This window comes from Physeter macrocephalus, chromosome 17 (genome assembly GCF_002837175.3).
Source record: "Physeter macrocephalus isolate SW-GA chromosome 17, ASM283717v5, whole genome shotgun sequence".
Taxonomy (NCBI): domain Eukaryota; kingdom Metazoa; phylum Chordata; class Mammalia; order Artiodactyla; family Physeteridae; genus Physeter; species Physeter macrocephalus.
In genome coordinates this window covers 953,561-970,618 of record NC_041230.1, presented here as the reverse complement: position 1 = coordinate 970,618, position 17,058 = coordinate 953,561, and the positions used below count along the sequence as shown (strand labels likewise).

The 17,058-nt window shown below is 58.1% G+C and overlaps 1 protein-coding gene across 1 annotated transcript in view; it reads right to left on the bottom strand.

Annotated features, from left to right (window-relative positions):
- Window positions 1-114: 114 nt before the first annotated feature.
- Window positions 115-17,058, bottom strand: part of IGLON5 (IgLON family member 5) — a 17,544-nt gene continuing 600 nt past the window's right edge. The window contains exons 2-8 of the mRNA XM_024132390.3: window positions 8,854-8,932; window positions 7,926-8,158; window positions 6,476-6,595; window positions 4,970-5,104; window positions 4,611-4,731; window positions 3,877-4,031; window positions 115-3,169 (exon numbers count right to left, since the gene is read on the bottom strand). Of these exons, the coding sequence (XP_023988158.1) occupies window positions 3,081-3,169; window positions 3,877-4,031; window positions 4,611-4,731; window positions 4,970-5,104; window positions 6,476-6,595; window positions 7,926-8,158; window positions 8,854-8,932 (932 nt within the window). The 3' untranslated portion in view covers window positions 115-3,080. The remainder of the gene's footprint in view (window positions 3,170-3,876; window positions 4,032-4,610; window positions 4,732-4,969; window positions 5,105-6,475; window positions 6,596-7,925; window positions 8,159-8,853; window positions 8,933-17,058) is intronic.

The following is a 17,058-nucleotide window of genomic DNA, read 5'->3' as shown; positions in this document are numbered from 1 at the left end:
TGTGGCCTCTCCCGTTGCGGAGCACAGGCTCTGGACGCGCAGGCTCAGCGGCCATGGCTCACGGGCCCAGCCGCTCCGCGGCACGTGGGATCCTCCCGGACCGAGGCACGAACCCGTGTCTCCTGCATCGGCAGGCGGACTCTCAACCACTGCGCCACCAGGGAAGCCCCCCGACCCCCTCTTAAGTGGGAGCTCCTCGAAGGTGGAGACCGTGTCATTATCCTCAGCACTTAACACAGAGTTTGGGACACAGCAGGCCATCCATATTTGTTGGCTGATCAAATATTTGGGGCCAGTGAAGGACTGGTCTTGCTGCTACCATCCCCAGCAGGATGCCTTCCTTTTCCACCTGGGTTTCTCATTGGAAATTTAAGGAGTGCATCAGTGAAGATTCTTTTGGCTGGAAGTAACAAAATCAATGATGGCAAGAGATGGGGGTAGGTGGTTTCAGGCTGACTCAGCAACTTAGTGACCCCATCAAGTACCTGGGCTCTTTGTGTGCTTCTACTCTGCCACCCGCAGTGGGTCAGCATATTGTCTCACGTAGCAAGATGGCTGCTGCAGCTCACATCTTCACACAACTGTATCTGAAGACAAAAGGAAGGGAGCAGCGTTCCTCTCCTCTCATGAGTGGGGGAAGAAATTTCCTGGAAGCCTAACAGTGAACTGCCCTTATGTCTCATTGAACAAAAACTGGCCACATCACTGCAAGGGAGGCTGGGAAACCAAATATCTCAGCCTGTATCGTGGGAGGTGGGCAAAGAGGAAAGTGGAAACAACTAAAGTATAGGCAACCGGCATCTGTCTCAGGGAAGGAAAGGATTCTGGTTAAAGATTGGGGTGAAAGAGGCCTTTAGGAAATACAGTCCTTGGATCTTTTTAAGAAGGTGGTGGCTGGGGTCCTGGATACCTGGACTCTCTACATCTATATCAGCTAGAATTTTCATTTCCTTTTTAATCACTAGAAACAGAAAACCTAACATGAGTTGGCTTAAACATACATGGGACTTTATTGCTTATGTAAGCGAAAGTGGGCATCAGGTAAGTTTTGATCTACTTGCTCAAGTGACGTCATCGTGGACTCAGTTTCTCTAGACCTTCCACTCTGCATTCCATAGTGTTTCTATCATTCTCAGGCCCCATAGACCCAAGATCTCTCCATGAGATGGAGAAAAGGAACCCTGCAGATCTAGACTTCACGCCATTGAGCCACATGATCCAGCAGAAGAGCATCTCTTCTTGGGAAACCCACACAGCTCTGGTGTTCACTCTCTCATTAGTCTGGCTGGGTCATGTGCCCACCTCTGAACCAGTCACAGTGGGAAACGGGCTATGCTGAGTGGCTTTAGCCAGTTGCGCCACCTCTGCAAATGGGTCAATTCCAAATCTACCAGCGAGAAAAGGGAGGGCAGAGATGATGCTGGGGAGGCACCATCCAGGACCACAACTCTCTGCCCTCCACTCACCCATATCCTTACTGACATTGACACCTGCAGGCGGAGACTTTGGAAAAAGGCGTTTATTGGTGTGGTGGTCTCAACACTCCCCATGACTTGGAACACACGGCCCCCAGGGCCCCCCGCCCCCCCTCCCTTGCATCCCTCCCCATGCCCTCCCTGTCCCCCGGACCCTGGGAATGGAAGACAATGTGGGATGGGGCCCACGCCCCCGTCTGAGGTACAGTCACTGCCCCTGCTCTGCCCTCTCTCCCCCTCCCAAGCTCTGGGTGGCGTAGTTAAGGGTGTTTATAGAGGGTCTCCCAGGAGTTGGAGCTGGTGACTTGGCATCTTGGTCTGGGCTCAGGATGTCTGTGTGATGCCTCTCTCTCCCCCACTTTGTGTGATGTGGTGTGCCAGGGCCGGGTGCTCCTACAATCAGAGCTGAAGTTACAGCCTCAGAGCCCCTTCCTGATAACAGTTGCCCATCCTGGGGGGATCTACAGCTGGTCACCAGCTACAGGACAGCTGGAGCCGGGGGGCTATTGCTGGTCAGTCGCTGGTGTGTGTGTGTGTGTGTGTGTGTGTGTGTGTGTGTGTGTGTGTGAGGGCAGTCAGGTCAGCCTTTAGAAGGTTCAGCCGGTGGAGAGGCCAGGGAGTGGTAGCCCAGCAAGCCCACACCCGTGGGCCGGCTGCAGGGGGGCAGAAGGCAGCTGGTTGGCGCTGCAGGTGGTGGAGGGGAGTGGGGGCAGGGTAGGACAAAGCACTGAGACAGACAGGTGACAACAGTCACCAGCCTGACATTTGGATGGAAGCACCGATTGGCCCAGGAGGGGGCCAGAAAGTCCAGGGTGGGGAGGGACAGGGAAAGTGGGAAGGTCTCAGGCCGCTGAGCCAGTGATGGGGCCTCTGGCTTCAGGCAGCCGGCCGGCTGACAGCAGGGAGGCCCAGAGCCAAGGTGGAGATCCTGTACCTGCTCACAGAGGCTGAGTGACAGCTTGACAGACAAGCGTGATGGCCCTGCCCACTCCCAACCTGCCCAGGAGACAGCCTTTCAACAGGGTGGGGAGCGGGTGGTGTGAATGCATATACTGGGAAAGCAGGGAGCCTGGAAAACCTCTCCTCACAGCTTCCGGCACGAAGCCCCCATACCTACCTCTAGCCAGAGGTGAGAGACAGCAAGGTTGGGGGCAGTGGATGTGCGGGGTGTCGAGAGACAGCAAGGTTGGGGGCAGTGGATGTGCGGGGTGTCGAGGAGGGAAGAGTGCTGAGCTCCCTTCCCCACCCGTTCACACACGCACGCACGCGCGCGCGCGCAGGTTCACGCTCACACCCACTACACACACGCGATCCAGTTGACAGCCTGAGCTTAGAGAGGGGTGAGGGGTGGCCGGGGATGGGTCACAATCGGAAAGGTGAACAGTGGCGAGAATGGCTGTAGAAAGATGCATAATTTTGCGTTATCCCTCACAGTGATGGGTTCTGTAAAGATCTTTCCTCCTTCTCTTCCTTTTCCTCTTCTTCCTCGGCGGCCGAGAGCGCCTCTGCCCCCTCGAGACCCGTGGCGCTTGTTGCCCCTTCTCCCCTTGCTCTCGGCCTCAGACCCCCCCCCCCACGGGGGGACTCCAGGGCACTGGGTTCTTCCTACATCCTCCACCACAGCCAGCCCAGGGCGGAGAGGAGGGTCAGAGGGCCTGGGGGCCTCGGGGCCGAGTTCTCCAGGGATCCTGGGCCTGGGGAAAGAGAGGGGGTCAGGGGAGGAGGCTCTGAGTGGGGGGACCCCATGTGTGTCTCTCCCGGGTGTCTTGTCTCTGCTCTGAGGGTGCTGTCTGAGGATACCTCCTGGGGACCCTTCTGGGCTTTCACTCAGTGTGCCTGTTCTCTGCTTTAGTCTAAGCATCTGGCTGATCACTGTCCTACAAAGCTCTTCCCACAGATCTTGGCAGGGCTGGCTTCTCTTGACCATTCAGGTCTCAGTTCAAATGTTACCCCCTCCAGGAAGCTTTCTCTGATGAGCTTATCCAGTGCTACCATCCCCAATTCTATTATTTATTTTCTTCATAGCCCTTCTTGATATGCAAAATTATTTTTTGGCTTATTTATGTGTGTATGTATTTGTTGGCTTTTCATTTTACTTATGTGTCTACTTCTTTACTGCTTTTCTACTACTGCTAGGCCGTAAGCTGTGCAAGTCCCTAGACCTTGGCTCTTTTGTGCATTGCTGTGTCCCCAGCACCCAATGCCTGGCCCTTAGTGGGCCCCCAATGAATATGTCTGTAGAAGGGATCGGTTTCTTGCTCAGTCGAGGGTGCGTCTCTTTCCTAAGCTCGGGGACAGTCTGGGGGCGGCCCGGCACCTCCACCTCCCTGGCCCCGCCCATTCAGCCCCGGCCACGCCCACGCCGCTCCGGCCCCGCCCCTCCTGCCGCTCAGGGACGCACGCAGGAGCCGCATGGAGGCGCTGGACATTCCCAGCCGGTTGGCTGCGCGACACGTGTAGTTGCCGTAGTGCCGGGCGCTCACGTTGGCGAAGAGAAGCATCGAGCGGGTGCGCTCCGTCTGCACCTTCAGGCCCTCGGCCGCGCCACTGCTCAGCCTGCCGGGGATCCGGGTCAGGGACCAGGCCGCAGGACCCCGGCCCGGGGCCCTCTCCAGGCGGAAAGCCCAGCCCCCTGTCTGTCAGGCTCCCCGATTCCCTGGAGACCCTACATTCTGTCCCCTACCCCAGCGACCCCTAGCCTGGGGTTCTAGCGCCCCATGGATCTCGGGCCACTCCCACCGACGCCCCGCTCCAGGCAGCCTAGACCCTCAGGGGCACTGGACTCTCTCAGTGTGTACCTCCGACCACTAGGGGCACCCAGGCCCCGCTGGACCCCACATCCAATGGTCCCCTAACCCTAAAACTTCTCTGCCAGATTCTCAGTATCGACCCCCACCCCAGACCTTCTTCCTGAAGAGCCGGAGGAGACCAGGCTCCAGCATTCATCATCCTGGGACCCAAATTTCCAGTAAGCCACCACCGTTTCCCTGGGGCTCAGAGGACCCCAGCACCTAGAAGCCGGACCCCCAAGTTCTCAGGAGCCAGTACTCTGCTCCGCTCCCCGCGGTCCAAAGGACCAAGGATCCCCCCACCCCCAACCATCACCACCACGGCCGGCCCCGGTGCCGTCCTCACAGTCTGTCATCCTTGTACCACTGGAAATCCGCGGGGGGGACCGCCATAGCTTCGCAGCGCAGGAGGGCGGCCCGGCCCACGGCTGTGCGGGCGCTGGTCACGTCCGTGATGGTCGGAGGATCTGGTGAGGGACCAGGGTCAGCGAATTCTCCTAGCCGGGTGGGGACGAAGGGGTCCCACCCCCAGCCCGCTCCTCTCTCCTTACCAGGAGTCCAGGTCTCCAGCATCCCCCCACCCCCAAGACTCCTTCCTCGCGCAGACTCACCCCCTTCCTCCTCCCTCACACCCTTCATCCCTAGGGACCCAGGACCCGGCCCGCTCTCGTGCCCAGCGCCGGGGGGCGGGGTGGGGGGGCTCACAGTTCACTGTGACCAGCACGCGGCGGCTGTCAGGTGCAGAGTTAACCCCGTTGTGCGTCACGCACTCGTATTCCCCGGCCTGGCCCCGCTGGATGTCGTAAATCTCAAGGATCTCTCCTTCGGAGGTGAAGCCATCTGTGGGGGGAGGGGAGGGGAGGGGGAGGGGCCAGACACAGACACTTAACACGGGACAACACGGGCACAACACGGACACACATCAGCGGGGCGGACAGCGCAGGGCCTGGAGTGCCCGGGTCAGTGGGAGTGGGGAGGGGCTTGCCGGGCCTGGGATCTCCTGCTAGGGGTGGGGCAGAGAATGAGAATCTGGGGCTTAGTAACTAGAACCCAGTGGGGAGGGTCCTAGAATTGGGGTCGTTCAGGGGATACAGTGATCTGGGAGTCCATAACTCAGATCATGCGGCTCACAGGACCCGGTGGGGAGGATCCTAGGATCTTGGGGCTCAGAAAGATCCAGAAAAAAAAGACCCAGTGGGGGAGGATCCAGAGTTCTGGGATCTAGCCCTTGGGGCCCAAGGAATCAGGATCTGGTGATTGGGATCAGCAGTCCAGATATCTGGGGTCTTAGGACAGAGCGCCGGCTCAGAAGACCCTTTGGGACTCAGAGCATCCAGGGATCCAGAAACTCGAGACCAGGACTGTGCGGCTCCGATGAACCGGTAGGGGAGGATCCTAGGATCTGAGACCTGGTTATTGGGTTCTGGGGTCCCAAGGGATCTAGCGAGTGGCCCAGTCGGTCTCCAAAGACCCAGTGAGTGAGGATCTAGGGATCTGGGAAATGGGAGTAGAGATCTAGGTAAAAGGGGAGTGGGTGATGTCTGGGATCTGGAATGTCCCTTTCAGGCCCCTTGGCACTCTGTTTGGGGGCAGCCGTGCTTCTTAGCCCTATCACTGGAATCACCTGGAGGGCTTGTTCAGACAGACTGTGGTGGTGATGCGGGGAGGGGCGGTTCTGACTCATTAACTCTGGGGTGGGCCCAGGAACGTGCATTTCTGGCAAGTTTCCAGGTGATGCGAATGCTGCCAGTCTGGGGCCCACACTCTGAGAACCACTGGCCTAAGGCATCTGGCAGAGATGTAGTGATGTGAGCAGGAGACGGGAGCATGGGCCCGGGCCGTGGCTGTAACGTGGCTCTGGCCATCTAGTGGTAGGGGTCTGAGTCCAGGAGAATCCTGTGAGCTGGGGGGAAAGAGACTGAGCCTACTGAGGTCGGGGATGTGGGGCAAGTTGGGATCTAGCAGGTGATTTGGAGGAAACAGCCCAGGCCTGGGATGGCGAGTGGGGAAGGCTCTAAGGCTCTGGGGTCTTCCAGTGAAATAACAGGACCAGGGTAGGAGGGGGAAATCCAGTCATCACAAGGGTTCCGGGGGGGATCAAAGGAGGGGGGTAATGGGAGATTCTGGGTGTCTAGCTAGGGATATGGGGAATTGAGGGGCCCAGACTGCGGAGTGGGGGAAGGGGCTTTCGGCCAGGGGTGGGGTCCTCACCTCGGAGCTGCCTCCAGGTGACAGTGGGCTCCGGCCGCCCCACGGCCAGGCAGAGCAGGTTGACATTGCTCCCCTCGTTCACGGTCACGGGCGAAGAGATATTCACTATGCGGGCGGGGACTGCAGGCCGGAGGGAAGGTCAGTGAGAGGCCAGATGTGGGCTCCCAAGACCCAGGAGTCCCGCCCCCAGCCCCTCCCCCCTCAGACCCAGGGGTCCAGCTGACGGTCCTCTGTCTTTCTGTAAGAAATCCTCTGTGTTTTCCAGTCCCTCTGGGTCTGGCTCCTTCTCCAGCTGCTGGTCTTGTCTTCCTCACTCTTTCTCAGTCTCTCTCCACCTTCCTCCTAACTTGGTTTCTATTTTCTATCTTCTGGTCTGAATTCTTCCTTCCCCATCTCTATTTTTATTGATTAGTATTATTATTTTAAAAAAATATTTAACGAATGCTCGTACGGTGCTTACCGTGTGTAAGCTGACAGTGTTCTAAGTGTTTGACAAAAATTAACCCATTAAACCCTCACTACTCCCTTCTGGGGTAGATGTTGCTATATTCATCAATTCTAACACACAGGGGCGTTTCCCACCTTCGACCCCCCCAGTTTGCACATTTCTCCAATCAGGACGGCTTTACGATGTAGGACGCCAGTGTTTCACGGGGAGGGGTTTTTTGGTTTTGTTTTTATTCCGTTTCTAGCAAGGCATAAAATAAAGGCGCCCCTTCCAACGGACGATGTTTTGGCCTTGATACATGACGGCGTCATCCCTGTTTTGCAGATGAGGAATGTGAGACCGCCCGGCTCGCTCTGGGTCCCTCGGCCACCGGGTGGTGGCGGTGAGGTTGGAACCTGGGGGAATCTGGCTTCAGGTCGGGGCTTGTCAACGGCCCCGCCGGGCTGTCCCTGTGGTCCTGTGTCTCCAAGCGCTCCCTGCCCTCCAGACCACCTCTGATGCCACGTGAGGCAGCCTCCTGCCCTCTCCCTGGATCTCCCCGGCCCCATCTCTCCCACTCTGCACATCCAGCCCCTGCACGTGCTGTTCTTTGTCCGGGACCAGCCCTGCACCCACCTGAAGGTCTCAGCTCAGACGTTATATGTCTGGGAAGCTGCCTCTCCTTGGAAAGTCACCCCCAAAGGGGCAGGGACAGCCTGCCTGGCTCCTTGTCGGTCCCCAGCCCGTGGAGCAATGCTCGCAGGCAGTAGGTGCTCCATAAGCAGGGCTGAGTGAATGAGTGCGGACTTCCTCCGAGCCCGCCCCCGCCCCTGCAGCTCTCCTGCCCTAGAGGTCACCTGTGACTTTCCCTCCCTCTGCTCGGCTGGAATTCGTGAGGGCAGGCTGTGTGTCTGCCTTCCCACGGCTGCGCCCCAGGGATCGGCGAGGACATGAGGGTCCCCTGCGCCCGCCGCCCGGGCCCATCCCTCCCACCCCGACCCAGGGCCTCAGCTGAGGGCTCACCGTGGACGATGAGGTAGACCTGAGTGGTGTACGGCTGGTGGCGGGTCTGGAAGGAGCAGGTGTAGAGGCCCTCGTCGCCCAGCCCCACCCGGGTGATGAGGATGGAGAACTCCTCGGGCGTGTTTGTGAGCAGCCGCACTCTCGGGTCGCTGGTCCAGCGGTCGTTGCCCGCGTACAGGATGTTGGAGCGGTTCAGCCAGGCCACTCGGGTCACGTGCTCGTCGATGAAGCAGCTGGCGGGGAGGACGAGGGCAGGGTGGTTTTCTTCTCTCCCACACCCCCGCCCGGCCCTCCCGGGTCCCCCGTCGCGGGGGCTCGGCGGTGGGGGGAGGAAGGCCCCCTGCGTCTCCAGTTCCCACTGTAGTCCTTGGAGGCAGGTGTGACTGCACCCGCTTTACAGGTGGGCAAACTGAGCCTCAGAGAGGAGAGCTGTGAGCCCAAGTGCACATCAGAATGACAGCTGATGGTTATCGAGTGGCTGTTGTGTGTCAGAGACCCAGAAGGAGGGGCGAAAGACACACTGGGGGAGAGGGACAAAGATGCAGAATGATGAGGGGCCCAGAGACAGAGGGACAGAGGCCCAGAGAGAGGGGGACAGGGACCCAGAGAGAGGGGGCCAGACCCAGACTGGGGAGGCAGAGAGCTGGGAGTGTAACCCTGGCTCTCACCGAGCAGGCACAGTGTGCCAGGCTCTCTAAACTCAGGGCGTGCGTACAGACTCTTGAATCCTCACAACAACCCAGGTGGTGGTCGCCATTCCTCCACCCATTTGACAGATGGCGATACCGAGGCCCAGGGGTGGACCTGGGCCCAGAGTCTGGGCCCCAGTGACCTCTGTCTTGACAGGGGAGGTGTGGGCTGTGCCTGGAGGTCAGGACCATTTCCCCCCAAGGAAGGTGAAGGGGCAGCACCCTCCGGGTGTCCCTACCTGAGCGTGGCGTTGTCACCTTCGCACACTGTGTAGTTGTCCGCAGGGGAGCTGAACTCCAGGCTCTGGGACAGCAGCCCTGTGGAAGGGAGGGCAGCTCAGCTCGGCAGGACTGGACACATCTGTACACACACACACACACACACACACACACACACACACACACACCCCTGCAGATACAGACACTTCCCACACCCACCGGCACACATGTTCACTGTTGTTTTCAGAGACACACATGGCAGACACACACAACACCTTCCCACAAGCCCACACTGTCCCAGACAGACTGGGACACACAAACCTACGCACCTCCAGAGACACTGAGACAGCACACAAACACACATGTACGTGCACACAGACACACATACACCAATACATATACACACTCAGAGATGCTGTGTACAGACGTGCACACACACAGACATGCACAGATTCACAATTTACAGAACTGCATATGCGCAGATACAAACAGATATGCACAGCTGTGCACACAGGTACGTATACAAGCACAGATACACATGTACACAGACACACACGCAGACAAGGCACAAGGCACGCACATACATGTTCACAGTGTACAGACACACATACACACAGATTCAAGAGTACACACATACATACACAGATATCCGCGTACACAGGCACACACACACATATTCACAGACTCACGAGTACACAGATACACATATACGCAGATGCATATACAGATGTAACAGACACGTGCACACAGATACACACAGGTACACACATTAATTCAGAAACACGTGGAAAGACATGCTTCAGGGAGAGCCTCAACACCCACATAAGTGCACACAGACATCCAGACGTGCGAATGCAGACACGCGCGCAAACGCAGATGGACGCGAATATCCACGCGGACACACTTCTATCACAGACGCCCAGGACGCGCTGGGGCGCGTGCCCACGCCCGCCTGCGCGCTGCAGCGTTCCCCCACCCCCGCCATTCATCTCTCTGTGGACCGGGGCCAGCGGCTGGACCGGGGCCAGGGAGTGGGAGCTGGGCACGCGGAGGAGGTGGGTGGGGACAGCACCAGAAGGGGAAAGGAGGCGGCCGATGACCTTGGACTCCTGGGCGGCACGGGCCTACACAGGGCTGCCCTGGCCCCCGCCCCAGGATGAGGAGCTAATTAATCTAATGAGTAAATTGCCCGTGCCCCGCCAACGACTCCCGGAGGCCCTCTCCATCAGCAGCCCCTCTGGATGGGGCTGGGCCAGAGCCAGTGCAGTGGGCTCGCCAGGCCCTGGGGGTTTGCAGCCCCTCAGCCTGGGCTCACCCGGGCCAGAGTCGCTCCTGTAATCTGAAGGGCCCTGGAGGCACGGAAGGGACTTGCCCGTCCTGAGCTGTGCAGAGAGGATGCCGCCACACACAACGCTAGTAACAGGAGGGGGCGGCCAGGGGACAGACAGGCACACACACGGTCACCAGGGTCCAGGAAAGATGCGCAGAGCCAGCCCCGGGGCCAGGAGATAGTCCCACGCGTGGCAATGGGTCCTGCTCAGAGGGACAGAGACCTACATACTCATGCTGACACACACAGCCCAGGACACACGCCCAGCAGAAGGTCAATTAGAAAAGACAACTCTCTCCCAGAAGCATGCCTCTCAGCCACCAGGGGGACAGCTCCAGGCCAAGCAGCCGTGGCACCCTGACCCTCCCCACAATATACAACCGGACCCACCCGGCTACGCGGACGCCAGCGGGCCCTCACACGCAGGTGCAAAGTCTGCATACGGTTACACCCCTACCTGGAGGGCTGTCTCTCTCTCTCACACACACGCACACGCACACTGGCTGAACCGGTCACAGTGACACTGCCAGCCGCAGGGCTGTGCTCATCCCCTCCCCGTACCCTGGAAAGTCATGCATGAAGATACGGCCTGTGCAGTGAAACGGCGACACGGTTGTAGCCTCTCAAATACAAAGGGGCTGCCCTGGGCCAAGAATGGGGCGCATGCAGTCACGCCGTCACCTCTGATCAGATCACGCCCAGCCCTATCCGCACACAACCCCCCCACAGGATTTGTCACACCCCTGGTCACACACATCCTAGACCAAGGTTTCTCCATCTCGGCACCATTGACACTGGGGGCTGGATGATTCTTCATTGTGGGGCCGTCCTGTGCAGTGTAGGATGTTCCGCAGATCCCCTGGCCTCGACCCCCTGGATGCCAGTATCTCCCCTGCCCCAACCAAAATTACATTGCCAGATACCCCCCAGGGGGCAAAATCACCCCACCTGCCCCCTCCCCCCAGCCCTGTGACAGCCACTGTCCAGGGTTCAAGGAGGACAACCCCAGTCTGGGGGTTGAAGAGGAAGTTGTCCAAGGTGCCCCGCTTCAGGGAAGAACCCAGGGCTCCTGAGCTCAGGCTAGGGCCCTGGGGTGGGGTGTGGACCTCACAGAGGTGGGCGGGATCTTAATCATATGTCCAGCAGACAGAAAGACAGACAGACACACACTCCTTGCCAGAGGGAGCTCTCCAACACTCGGAGTGGCCCCCCAGGACGAAGTCCCAGCCCCTCAGCCCGGAGTCCGGGGCCCCGGCCTCACTCTCCTGCTTCCTCTCCCTTAGTGTAGCCCAGCTCTGCATTCCCCACTTTTCTCCCCTCTCCCTCCTTCCCACTGTTTCCCATCAAAACGCTTCTCCTTCTCCAGGGACCTAGTACATGGGGGCCTCTCCTAGGAGAGATGGCCCATCCGAGCCCATGTGAGCTCCCGCTCTGCCCCCAGGGCTCCGTGGATCAGAGTTCTCTGCCTCCTCCAGATGCTCCTCCAGGGCAGGGCCTGGCTCAGACCATCTGTTTCCCCAGCATGCCCAGCTGGGCCCTCCCTGGCTGCGGGCAGTCTTGGGAGATGAGTGATGAAGTTATCTCCAGTGGGTCTTCGATTCCTGGTCTGTGTGTCTATAAATTTGGACGTTGTGGGTCTGCATGTCTGTCTCATGCAGTTCCCAGACTCCAGGCTCAGGAGGACCCTCCATGCTGTGTGACCTTGGGTAAGTCCCTTCCCCTCTCTGGGCTTTGGTAAATGGGGGTGGGGGTCAGGTTAGCCATTCCACCACCCTGTCTGTCACCCCGGGCCCGGCCCCTCCCTCTGTCTCAGTCCCAGTCACCCTGCACTGTTTTCAGGTCTGCTTTCCTCACCAGATGGGAGCCTCTTAGGGCAGGGCCTGGGTCTCCCCACCTCCAGCATCACCCAGCTCAGGGCCTGGTCCACAGGAGGCCTCAAGAGATGTTTAATATAAAAATAAAGAAGCTAGTGCACATGAGGTCCCCTCTGCAGGAATTCTGCTTGGGAAACTCCGACTCCCTACTCCATCCAGCCCTAGTCTGTGTTCCCACAATGCCTGGACTACCTCCCTTACAGTTGCGGTGACTGTATCTGTCTCCCCCAGCAGACTATAAGTTTCTTTTTTTTTTGTTTGACCATATCACGCGGCATGTGGGATCTTTGTTCCCTGACCAGGGATTGAAGCCGTGCCCCCTGCAGTGGAAGTGCAGAGTCCTAACCCCTGGACCGCCAGGGAAGTCCCAGCTATAAGTTTCTTGAGGGCAGAGCCTGGGTCTGACTCAGGTCTGTATCCCCAACATCTTCCAGCACAGGGCCTGGCCTGGAAAGCCTTGGGGAGTATTTGCTGAATGAGTGAATGTAAATGGATTCCTACAACATGCTTTGCCACCTCTTGGACCCTTACACATTCTTCAAAACCCCAACTCAAACGCCCCATCCTCCAGAAGGACCTCCCTGACTGTTCAAGGCAGAGAGTCTCCACTCTCTCTACTGCGTACCCTCTGACTCAGCTGGCACAGTGTCCAGGGGTGTCTTCCCTACCTGGCCAGGAGTTCCCTGAGGGCCCGAATCTTGGTTGTGTCCCCCAGAGCTGGTCTTAGCTCCGAGCAGGGAACTGTTTGTAGAGGGGATGGATGGTCTCTAGAGACTCGCTAGGAAAGCCCTAAGGAGCCTGGGCTGATAGATCAAATGTCTGTCCCCCCGTTTCCTGGCTGGGTGACCCCCGGCCAGTCTGAGCCTCAGTTTCCCCAACTGTAGAAAGGAGAAAAACAGTAGTTCTTCCCTCGGAGGGTTTTTTGTCAGGTCTTCCATGAGAACGTGTAAGCAAAATGTTTAGCTCAGCACTAAGCAGGCAAAAAGGGCCCAAGAAATGCTAGCTGTTCCTAACAGCACCTTCTTTTTAAAGAAACATCCATTGTTATCCCCCGGTTCAGTGTCGGTCCCCCGGGAGTGGAGGGAGGGGGGGCAGAGCAGGTCTGGCCTGTAGGTTGCTCTACGCCCAGCACCCACCCCTGAGTCGGCGACGCATGTACAGACGCGCTGTCAGCATCTGCTCGGCCACGACCATGCCAGCACGACCAGGCTGCTAAAAGAACGGACCGGGGAGCCGGGCTGCCAGGGTTGAAATCCCAGCTGTGCCACTGGGTTGCACAAGTTACTTCCCCTCCCTGAGACTCGGTTTCCCCACCTGTAAGTGGGGACGATCATCGTGCCTCCCTCACTGGGTTGTGGGGGAGAGGATGAAAGGAGGTCACCCAAGCAACGGGCTCAATACAGTGCCTGCTAGTTAAGTGCTTGCAAACAGCTCTATGTGTGTTGGCTTCTGGGATGCTTACGGGGCAGGTGCCAGCCTGGCGGGAGATCCAGCGGCGATGGGACGGACCACACGGGTCTCTGCCAGTCCAGACCAGTGGCTGTCATACCCGTTTGATAAACCAAGGGATGAAGGTTGCAGTGGGTGAATTCCCTTCTCTCGAGAGAAGGGGATTTCTGGGACTTCCCTGGTGGCGCAGTGGTTAAGAATCCGCCTGCCAATGCAGGGGACACGGCTTCGAGCCCTGGTCCGGGAAGATCGCACGTGTCGCGGGGCAGCAAAGCCCATGAGCCACAACTACTGAGCCTGCACTCACTCTAGAGCCCTCGAGCCACAAATACTGAGCCCACGGGCCGCAACTGCTGAAGCCCGTGTGCCTAGAGCCCGTGCTCCGCAACAAGAGAAGTCACCGCAGTGAGAAGCCCGCGCACCACAATGAAGATTAGCCCCCGCTCGCCGCAACTAGAGAAAGCCCGCGCGCGGCAACGAAGACCCAACGCAGCCAAACAACAAACCAGAATACCAGGAAAAAAAAAAAAAAAAAAAAAAAAGAGAAGGGGATTTCTAACAAGCTGAGTGACCTTGAGTTGGAGATAAGAACCGCCTGCCGCCCCACAAAGGAACTTAGGTGGAAATGGGACCCTCCAATGCAGGGGATGCTTAGATTCCACCATCCCAGAACTCACAGATGGGGAACCCGAGGCCCAGGAGTGTGTGTGAACTTGGTGGCGGGCATCTGGGGAGCTGGTGGCAGAAGTCCGGCTGGAGGGAGGGGTGGGGGCCCCGTGAGTGCGGGTCCACGTGGCTTTGGCAGGGAAGAGCCGTGAGAAGGGGCTGGGCCTGGTCTAGCGGCCACTGAGGAGCCCCCAGAGCCCTCTTCCTCTTTGCTGATCTCCCAAGTCCTTCTTATCACTGATGCCCGGAGTCTGGTTGCAGAGCCAAGAGCCCGGGAACCTTCCACATGCTGGCTGTTCCTTTCCGCTGGTTCTCACCGCAGGGCCTTTGCCCCTTGCCGTTCCCTTGGGACCTTTCCAAGGCTGATTTCTCCCCTCCTTTCAGTCTGAACTCCCCTCAGCTGCTCAGACACCACCTGAGGTCACAAGGCCAACTTGTCTGCCGAGTCATTCTTATTTTCTCTACGTGACTCCTCACATTCTGAAATTGCCTGTTTACTTCTGAGGTTTTTTTTTAGTTTGTGGATCTCTCTCCATCCCACTAGGATGTAAGCTCTGCGAGGGCAGGGACTTCACTGCTGTGTTTATAGATTCCCAGTGCTTAGAACAGCGACTATGTGCTCAGTAAATACCTGTTAAATGAGCCGATGAGGCGGAGCCCACAGTCCAGACAAACCGGGGGGCCTGGGGGGGTCACCCACGCCCACGTTCACCCTGTCCCCACTCCGTGTAATATGGCAAAGGAATTGCCCCCAAATCTCCTGCAGCATCTACTTTTGTAAGTGGATATGTGTGTGTTGGCATAAAGAATTTAAGGGGAAAAAAAAAAAAAAGGAACGATAGAATATCTACAGATGCTGGGGAGGGAGAGTTAAGTGGAAAAAAAAAAGCCAGTTTTGCAGAGAAATGGCTTTATTTTGTTTCTATCTGGGGAAAAACATCAACAAACTAACCAATCCCTTACAGATGCTGAACTGCGTGTCTGACTGTGTAGGTGGGAGAAGGCAGGGGACGCTGTGCCAGGGCTGTGGACCGCGGCTCCCTCTCGAGAGTGGGTTTGGGGAGGGTAGGGGTGCGGGACGCAGTGGGGTTTGCTCTTATGCATACTTGTAGTGGATGGTTCACTTGTATGCTTTCCTCCCGTAATCTGGAAACCATCCAATGAATAAAAGAGAGGAGGGGATGCAATTTGGTGTATCTTCCACCAGCTAACCCAACGGTCCGAGGGTGGTGGGTGAGGGGGGCTCTCTTTCCGCCTCCCTAATCCTGTCTCAGCTCATCCCCAACTCAGCCCTGTCCCCCTTGCTCGAAGTTCTCTGATGGGGGACTAAAGGCTCAGAGATGGGACTGGACTTGACCTAGGTCACAGACCACTTCCTGGCTCCACTAAGATCCCAGCCCAGCACCTGTGAACAGCAGTGATTTCTAGGGTTCTGAAGAGTAAAAGTAGAAGGAAATGGGAAATTACCTGAGAGTAAAGGCAGAGAGAGAGAGAGAGAGAGAGAGAGAGAGAGAGAGAGAGAGAGCTAACGGGAGACAGCCAGAGACAGTGAAAGGACAAGGAGGAAAATGAGTGGGCGAGATGAGACGTGAGTTCCCATAAGTGAATGAGGACCAAGGCACATCTCAGGGGCCAGAAGGAGACAGAGAGACACACGTGCTGTGACATGGAGAAGCAGTTCCAGAGGCAGGGAGGGACAGATGTGAAATTGTGCTGAGCCCAGCAGGGATGGAGAGAAGGGGACCCAGAGACAGAGACAAATGGAATGTCACCCAGAGCCAGGGAGCCTCCGGAGATGGCCGAGACGTGAGAGAGACCTAAGGAGACAAGTGACAGAGACAGAGACACAGACAGGCAGGGATTCAGACGGGTCACGTGGGAGGGGCACTCAGACAGTCTGCACCAGGGAGGGAGTGACCCTCCGGCTCAGCATCCTGTGTCCTGTGTGTGCAGGGCCGGGTTTGTGTGACCGTGGGTGTCTGCAGGTGCGGCTCCGGGTCAGACCAGGGGGATGGGTGTTTATGTGGCTGTGCGAGATCGGTGTGTGTGGGCGGGTGGCTGAGAGCCGCTGTCGCTGTCTCGCTTGAGACTGTTGGGGGTTCTAGGGTGTTCCCGATTGTGTGCCCCTGACTCTGCGATCCTGGCTTGGGGCAGGGCCTGGGGGAATCCTCTGGAAGCGCCGAATTAACCCTGTCCCCTGCCCCCTGCCTTCTAGCTCTCCCCTCCTCTCCTTAGGGGGCATCTCCTGGACCATCCTCAGGTTGCCAGCCCGCTGGGGAGACACAAGGTCCAGCTACACGTCCTCTAAACAGAGACCGCCAAGTTCACTCCCCAGCCACCCCGCTTCCACTTTCCATTCTCCCCTTCCTGCTCAACAAAAGACCAGCCCCAGTCCCCCTCCCCCACTGGGAGGGCTGAGTTTAACCCTTTGACCCCGTGTTAACCCTTCCCTTCCCTCCCTCCTCAATCTGCCCGTCTCTTAGGCTCCGTCCTGCCCCGAACCCAAATATTCAGCCAGAGCTTTCCACGTCTGAGTCCCCAGCCCAGCACCCCAACTTCTTGGATCTCCAGCTCCAATGCCCCCCACATAACTGCAACCCTCCAAATACTAAGACCTTCTCCCAACCTAGACCACCCAGCTGGGGAATTTCAGCCCCTTCCCAGCTGGGAGACCAGACCCCACCCCCTTCTTTTCCCGTCCCTGGGACGAAGGTCTATGGACACCCCTGCCCCCTCCTCTTACTGACCCTGGGAAGGCACCATCCCCCCAACCTTTCCCCAGAAACGCCTACCCCAGCCCTCAGGCAGGGGACCCTGCTGAGGTCCCTGCGGGACCCTCTCCACGCAGAGATGAAGACCCCCGACGGGGCATCCGCCTTCCTACCCTCCTCCCACCCCCACCAACT